The 8,401-nt window shown below is 50.0% G+C and overlaps 1 protein-coding gene across 1 annotated transcript; it reads left to right on the forward strand.

The window, feature by feature from the left end:
• The first annotated feature begins 1,839 nt into the window (after positions 1-1,839).
• Positions 1,840-8,064, forward strand: LOC144944691 (thyrotroph embryonic factor-like). Its single transcript, XM_078873051.1, has 4 exons — positions 1,840-1,864; positions 2,634-2,978; positions 4,677-4,876; positions 6,011-8,064. The coding sequence occupies exons 1-4, from the start codon at positions 1,840-1,842 to the stop codon at positions 6,293-6,295; spliced, it is 855 nt and encodes a 284-aa protein (XP_078729177.1). The 3' UTR covers positions 6,296-8,064.
• Positions 8,065-8,401: the final 337 nt, after the last annotated feature.

Raw genomic sequence — 8,401 nt, forward strand, 5'->3', positions numbered from 1 at the left:
GTTATTCGCGACAACCACTTACTGAGAGAACGCCGAGCTTGCTACCCTGAAGTCGACCTCGCTGTCCGTCGTCTTGCTGTGCTGGCTCGACAGAATGTGCTCTCTGTGTGTGTCCCTGTGAGAGACACACAGAGAGAGAGAGAGACAGAAAGAGAGACACAGAGAGAGACGGAGAGAGACACAGCGAGAGACAGAGACACAGAGAAAGCAACAGAGAGCGAGAGACAGAGAAAGAGGCAGACGGAGAGTTCTGGCTCGGTGTTGTTTCCACCATTCGCCCTGGAAGGGATGGGGCGGGGGATTGGTCACCCCACTCCTCAATGTGCTTTGGATTTCATCCAGAATTCAGAGGGGACAGCAAGCCTAACGAGTGGAAGGAAGCATGACTCTCTCTCCCTGTCCTCTATTGTTACGCAAATTACGGAGTGCCATAGATAGGGCTTTGGCAACCTAGAGAGAGAGAGGGTTGCCCGCATTCACAATCGGACTCTAGCCAAAAAAATGTTTATACCTCGAGAATTGGCAAAGTGGACAACCTTGGGGAGGAAAATCCTCAAGTGGAGGGAGATCCCGTTTCGTGGTTCGTGCTCTGGGTTCGCACCCAAGGGTGGTCAGTACCGCATGATGCTAGTGCGGGGCCTGTAGCATATGATATTATAAAGGGGACCTCAATTAAAAACACAAATATTAAAGCACAAATGTTTTACTTGCATAGTAGAGTAATTGTATTTTTGTTATTTGCTATACAGCCAGCTAATACGACAAATCGCTAACCTTAAACACCCGGTCGTTCATAAAAGTTGAAGGCAGTATAGTACTATAGTAATAGAGAAAGTGCAGAATCATACTCTTTGGTTCTTTCGGTAAAGTCACGTAGGTATAAAATAAAATAAATCACGACGTTTCGGGCGCAACACAAGCGTCCGGAATCGATAGCTTGAAAGCATTTAGCGCGGGGAACCTTGAAAGTGCGGGGCCCGTAGCTACTACATATGTGTTGTAGATACTTGTGCTACTAGGATAACCTGGCACTGGGGGTGGGTGGTTGTGTACACAACGCACGCGTGCGTGTACACACAGCACGTGCATACCGTTCATACGCACACACACGTCCATGCGGGCACGTGCATGCGTGGACATGCTTACGACTGGCGCCGTTCGTCCCTGAGTGGTGGTGACGTCTCCGCAGCGATTGTGCCAGGCTAGGTGCACTTACATACACACGAATGCATGCGTATATATATACTAGACATACGTACGTGGGTGTGCGTACGTGCAACACACACGCCGACGTACACAGACATGATTCTTCATTGTTTATTTTTTTTTAAATCTTAGATAAGGTCGTGTCGAAGTGTGTGTGTCGTGAACCCACCACCACCCGACACAGCCGCGTTTATAATAAATAATCTCGTGAGTCAATGCGTGGCTGCGGGGGGTATGGACGGGTGGGTTGGTGGTTGCATCCCGGCATCATCGGGCTGTGGACGCAGGGGGCTCAGATGTCGAGCGAAAAAACCGATCCTCGATCACCCGGGGTCAGAGTTAGTAGACGCCATGACGTCACAGGCACAGACCATCACGTGGACCTCATTACATAATTATTATTACACGGTGATTGCTCGCCGTTGATTGGCTGTAACTGGCATGCGTGATAGGGCGAATCTGTTTGGTGATAGAAAAATATAGTTCATTATGTTGAGGCGTTATATTGTGTTCGTAGTGATTCTGGTCATTTTGCTTTTACTCGAGATCAGAGCAGATTTTGCCGATAAACTGTCGATTCTTCGTGATTAACCCGCTTGTGCAGTGCCATTTGTCAATGTGTCCTTGTTAGTTATGGGACCTTTTGGCCGGTATCAAAGTACGAACAAATAGGAATAGATTTTTACCCTGTCTGGCAATAAAACAGGAGTTGTATTTAGATGTTCAAATATCAAATAGATATATTTGTCAAGGCATCTAGTAGTGCAGTAACCACACGCACTGTCAGACTAGGCCACAAAAACGTCTGTTGTATATGGTGTCAGACAATCAGTTTCAAACACAAGGCCCATATCAGTTTAACACGTAGACTTTCGCGACCAATATGAATCATAATAAAGGTTTATGGGTTAGATCGCGTCATTTATTCTAGTTATTTTTGTATCTCTGTGCCTTATATAAAACTGAGTTTGTTATTATAAACGTGCGTTGTTTGTCTTTGCCTTGCTGTTCATCATCTCGGTGACCCAGCAGATCACTCTTGCCAATGAGACTCTGCGGATGCAGCATGTGTCCATGTTGAACTTCTTTCGCACCGTACGTAGCCCCGGTCCTCTTGAGTCAACTCGGCCTCAAACGAGTACCCGGTGCAGTGCGTAGTGAACATCGCCGCAGGGGAGACAAAGGCGGTCGGGCGTGGTGCTGGCCACCCACCCCCTCGTGTGCCACGGTGCCGGCCTTCATAGGTGCTGCTACTCGCTAACAGCCACTCGCCCCAACAGTCTGTTACAGGCTACACGGGGGATGTGGTTTCTTTGTCTTTGCACCACGCATGCATGCTGAACTTCTTTCGCACCGTACGCAGCACCTCACCCTGGCCGGACACAATATTGACACCTGGCCCGTTCCCTAACCGTCCGCTCGAGCAGAAAAGGCCAAGTTCATCGACGGAGATGAAGACGACCCCAGGGGCCACCTCGGGGTCTCGGCCTTCTTTGGACCCACGCTCTGGGACAAGACGCTGCCCTACGACGACAGCTTCCAGCTCGAGTACATGGACCTGGACGAGTTCCTGCTCGAGAACGGAATCCCTCCGGCGGCCAACTCCGCCGTGACCTCGGCCACTGCCACGGCTCTTCCCGTGGCAGCGGCCCCGGGACCGGCTCCCCAGCCGCTGCCGTCCCCACCTCTCCCCGCTCGGGCGCCGTCCGTGGGCGATCTGGCACCGGGGCCGAGCGGCTGCCGTGCCATCAACGTCGGTCCTCTCTCATCGCGTAAATATTTACGCGATCTAACCCACCCCACCTCCACCCCAAACACATTGATGCGGAGGGAGCTGGTAGGAACGTTGGGTTGCTCGGTCAATGGCCAGGGTCAACGGCGGCGTGGTGTATGCCCGACTGTGAGGGCGGGTACAAGCCGGCGTGAGTAGGTTAAACGTTGAGTTTTATAAGGGCACCACGGGGTGACCAGCCCCTCCCCACCCAGCCCCACCCCTCCCACCCCCCACCCAGCCCCACCCTACCCACCCAGCCCCTCCCCACCCAGCCCCACCCTCCCCTCCCCACCCAGCCCCTCCCTCCCCACCCAGCCCCTCTCTGCACGACGGACGGACGGACACAATAATCCCCTGTGGGCTGGTGTATCCAGGAGGTTCCTACCAGTAAAACCTGGATGATATCTGTCGCGAAAGCCTCGTGCGTGTTAAACTCTCGATCCTCTTAGTCGTCGTCGTCGGAGCTTCGTCTTATTGATTCTTGCCGGAGGAAGCAGATGAGCTCTGAGATTCGTTTCTTTGTGTGCAGGAGCGGGGTCGTCATTTACGCAGTCACCTGCCTCTGTAATGCTGCCCCGCTTCTGCTGCAAACGCAGACGATGTAACACTGATCCCCCCTCCCCATACCTCCACCTATAAATGTGTGTTCCGTCTTCGCGATGTCCTGTGCTCGGCAACGTGCTCTAGGCAATGTTGTGATGTGATGTGCTGCAGGTGTTGTGCTGTCAACCTGGGCGCTGATGTCCTAGCCACTGTTCCATAAGCTGTAAATGTATGTTGAATTTCTTTCGCGCCGTACGTTGCCAACCATGCTAATTGGAGGTGCGGGGGAAGGACAACAAACTAACGCACACAAATCTGTTGTAAAGAAATGCGTTTTCAATCTGCATTTAAAAAGTTACACATAGCTCCAGTGGCTTCCTAATATCGGAAGGAAGAGCGTTCCAGACGGCCGATGTGCTGTAAGTTGTCCTGTACTCTTTGGTTTTTTCGGTAAAGTCACGTAGGTAAAAAATAAATAAAAACTAAATTAAATCACGACGTTTCGGGCGCAACACAAGCGTCCTTCTTCAGGTGGGGACAACGTAACGAAAGCTTTTACCTACGTGACTTTACCGAAAAACCAAAGAGTATGAATCCTTGCAGTCACGAAAGCTTCAAATCGAGAATTGTCCTGTACTGTAAGTGACGTGCTGCAAGCTGCGCTGTGATATCCGTGTTGTGCTGTAAGATGTGCTGTGATGTGCTGTAATATGTGTTAAGCTTTGTCCTGTAAGCTGTGCTGAGATGTACCATAAGTCTCGTGCTCTAAGCTGTGATGTGCTGTGTTAGACATTGTGTTGTAAGCTGTGCTGTGCTGTGTTAGACATCGTGTTGTAAGCTGTGCTGTCATATCCGTGTTGTGCTGCAAGATGCGCTGCGCTGTGCTAGACATTGTCCTCTAAGCTGTGCTGAGATGTGCCACGAGTCTCGTGCTCTAAGCCGTGCTGTGTTAGACATCGTGCTCTAAGCCGTGCTGTGTTACACATTGTGCTCTAAGCCGTGCTGTGTTAGACATTGTGTTGTAAGCCGCGCTGTGTTAGACATTGTGTTGTAAGCCGTGCTGTGCCGAGACGCTGTAGACGTCGCGCTGCAACCTCCACGCCGCTGCTGCCCTCCTCCTCGTGCTGCGATCGCGTCCCCCGCAAATCGACAGAGCCGAGCGACGCGGGGCCCGGCAGCCCGGACGCTCCGCCGGACCACGAGACGGAGCCCGCGGAGCAGCAGCTGGTGCGCTCCTCGCTGGCCCGCCAGGGGACCTTTGACCCCCGGCAATGCAAGTTCTCCGACATGGAGCTCAAGCCGCAGCCCATCGTGAAGAAGGCGTGCAAGAGTCACGTGCCCGACGAGCTCAAGGTCAGCAAGGGGGGAGGGCACCACCGAGTCGAACAGGGGTCATTCGCGGTGGGCTGCTCGCGATTTTAACCCAAGGCAGAGGTCGCAAACGGGTTTTGATTCCTTACCCGTACCCGGCCGTACCCGGCCGCACCAGGGTCGCAAACGGGTACCCGCACCCGTATCCGGCCGTACCCGTACCCGGCCGGGTACGAGTAGGGTACGGGTATCGGGTACCCGATTGCGACCTCTGGGATGAAGCCATGTTGCAGGCGCGGGTGGGTTGATTCTAGGAACTTGAATTGTGAGAAGAGACAAGACGTTGGGAAATGAGTGACATAAACAGTTACTCACCAGTGACTCACGGCCTACCCGTACCCGTACCCGGCCGCACCAGGGTCGCCGGGTATCGGTTAGGGTACGGGTATCGGGTACCCGGTTGCGACCTCTGACCCAGGGTCCTCCGAGCCACCCGCGGGCCGAACTCATCAAGCACTGGATGCTCGAAGGCGCTGAGCACGGTTGAATACGCGCGGTGCGATAGAAGTCCTCCTACACATGCATTTAAATTAATATTTAAGTGATCTAACCCAAAAAAAACCTCTTATGGATTATGGACGATACCGGTCGCGAAATCCTACGACGTGTTAGAAACGAAGCCACAACAACAACAATAACACTGGTCAACAAAAAAACCTTTTTTTTCTGGCCTGGACTTTTGCAGCTGTGTTAGACTAATTTCAGGGTTCTGATTCCAAATCTGATCTCAGATTTGCTCTATCACATCTCATTTTTATGCTATCGGCATACCCCATTTTCATTGATTTTACCCGAAATTAACTCTGTCAGTTATGATTGCAAGTTGTTGCGAGTCAGTGACTGCTTTAGTGTTAAAATATGATGCTTTATTTTTAGGATAGTGTGTTTATAATATAATTTTATGTAGATATCCACATTTATTTAATATTTTTCTTCTGCAGTTTTTATTGAAAATGCAATATTTGATATCTCAAAAACCTGATGTGATAGACAAAAACTGATGCCACATTTGGAATCGGCACCCCAAAATTACATTAAAACCGTTGGAATACCTTATGCCAGAAAAAGTGTGTTGACCAGTGTAATCCCACTCCTCCGCCCGTCGTTGTGTGCCAGGACGAGCGCTACTGGGCTCGACGCAGGAAGAACAACACGGCGGCCAAACGTTCCCGCGACGCGCGTCGTCTCAAGGAGAATCAGATCGTGGTGCGCGCCTCCTTCCTGGAGCAGGAGAACGCTGCGCTGCGCCGTGAGCTGGCCGAGATGCGCCGTGACCTGAGCCGTGTGCGTAACCTCACGGCCAAGTACGAGGCCCAGGGGGAGAGCCATGGGGAGGCCCGGTGCTTGAGCGAGATCGCTCAGAGCGGTGGTTCTTCTTCTTCGTCTTCTGCTGCTGCTTAACCTGGGGGTGCACGTGAGACGTGGCCGGGTTTTTTTTATTTTAGAAGGTAAATCATCGAAAACGCGAACTAAGCACGGGCACGCAAGCTCCAACTTGCTTTGTTTAATCAAACCCGATGTAGTTATTGACATTCTACATTTTTTTGTTGACGATTGTAAAGGTTATACGAACCACCGAGTTAGATTAACAACAGCCTTGTGATTCATTCGCGAGCACGCGTGTATGTGTGTGGTGTTCGTGTGCGATGGTGCGGTGGTGTAGCGGTTAGCGGGCCACGCTACGAACCTGACCACCCAAGTTCGATTCCCGCTCACGGCTAACACCGGTGACGAGTATCCGAACCGGTCCTGGGCCTCCCCTAGGTCGACTCAGCCTCAAGTGAGTAGCTGGCGCGGTGTGGAGTAAACATCGCCACTGGGGAGACAAAGGCGGCCGGGTGTGGTGCTGGCCACCCCACCCCATCGTGTGCCGTATCGGCCTTCATAGTCTGTTACAGGCGAAGCAGGAGATCTTTGTTTATCGGAATATTTCTACTGGAGGAATTCAATGAGCCCATGAAGCTCTTTTTTTCACATATGTTCCAGCAGGTGGGGGTCAGAAGGTTGTAACAACAAATAACACTAAAACACAAAAGGAGTGCAAATTCTAGGCAAGGTAAGCAAATCGGTGAAATAGTAAATCCAAATAAAACTCAACTATTTTTTCTTTATCTCACTAGGCAAGGCCCACTTAGCCATACGCTTCTTTTTGCAGAAGCGACCTGGCCACAGACGATAGCTCAGCCAAGTGGCCGTCTCATCGTGTGGAAATCTACGGCAGCAAAATCATCCCGTCCGACGCACTCGGCATTCAGCGAGGGGTTGTCGCCACTCCAGCGGCGTGCACAGCGGTCATTGTCGCGTTCTGTTCACGAGAGAAGCGTTACCAATGGGCTGAGTCGAGTCGAAAGGGTAAAAAAAACAATTATCATATTTTGTTACTGGCAAATGAGATTCCAGCGGTGTAAATGCTTACCCCGAGCTCTCATACTCTGATGGTTCATTGTCCTTGAGTTGTACGCCTTTTGGCGTCATCTGGTCCAACACCATGTTAGACTAGGCTCTAAAGAAAGCTGTCTCGGGTGTGGACCAATCAATTTCAAGGACAGTGCATATATTATCAGAGTTGTGTTTTTTGTTTGCATTCCGACTGCAGGTATTGTGGTCAATGGAAACATGACTCCTTGTAAAAAGGTGTCAGTTTTGTTGCCAGATAAAAGGGTAAAAACCCAATTATCATATTTTGCTACTGGCAAATGAGGTTCCAATGGAGTTAAGACTCTTTCAGCGTGTCCCCGCCGAGCTGAGCTGGTGTGTTGTATTTCTCGTGGCTTTCAGTGTTGTCAAGTCGTCTAAACATGGAAGGAGATGGACCAAGGTTTTTGCCTCCCCGCTTGTTTAAATGTTTTTGCACTTTGGCATTACGTTCAACTTTGCACGTACTGTACTGCACGACCCAATTCACGCATTGGCCAAGTAATCCTTTGTGTTTTATTTGAGCAAAAACCCCATGCCAATGTTTCCTCCGCCAACAATTGGGAACAAAAAAAAACATCTCATTGCATCTTACGTGTATAATCTGCTTAATTTATCATTTAAAAAAAAAACGTATTGTCCAGCAGCCACTGCTGGCATTGTCTGTTGCAATTTATATTGATGTGCTCGAGTAGCCCCCCCGATTTCTCTGTCACCGATTCTCAATTGGTGCATCACACGCAGTCGATGATATGACTTCCAAATGTATTCAGTAAGCTCCAAATGTCTTTGACAAAATATATTAAATATTTACAAAATATATGACATGCACATGGTTATCCTCGTTACGAATAAGATATGTTTTTTTTTCTGGAAGGACGTAGCAAAGTTTTTGTTCATCATTAATTTTGCAAACAATTTAAGATCAACCACAAGTTCTTTGTCAAACCAAGATGGTATATTTATTGATGGCCTGGTAGCCATCAACAGGAAGTCTCAGGCAACAGAGTTCATAAGAGATTGCATAATGCTCCCCCCCCCCCCATGGGACTCAATTATATAAGATAAAAAAAGCGTATACTATTTCAACTA

Source organism: Lampetra fluviatilis, chromosome 35, assembly GCF_964198595.1.
Source record: "Lampetra fluviatilis chromosome 35, kcLamFluv1.1, whole genome shotgun sequence".
Classification (NCBI taxonomy): Eukaryota; Metazoa; Chordata; class Hyperoartia; order Petromyzontiformes; family Petromyzontidae; genus Lampetra; species Lampetra fluviatilis.

Coding starts and splice junctions, on each gene's coding strand:
- LOC144944691 (XM_078873051.1), top strand. CDS start 1,840: ATGGGACCTTTTGGCCGGTATCAAA. Junction 1,865..2,633: donor ACCTTTTGGCCGGTATCAAA/GTACGAACAAAT, acceptor CCGCTCGAGCAG/AAAAGGCCAAGTTCATCGAC. Junction 2,979..4,676: donor CGTCGGTCCTCTCTCATCGC/GTAAATATTTAC, acceptor GCAAATCGACAG/AGCCGAGCGACGCGGGGCCC.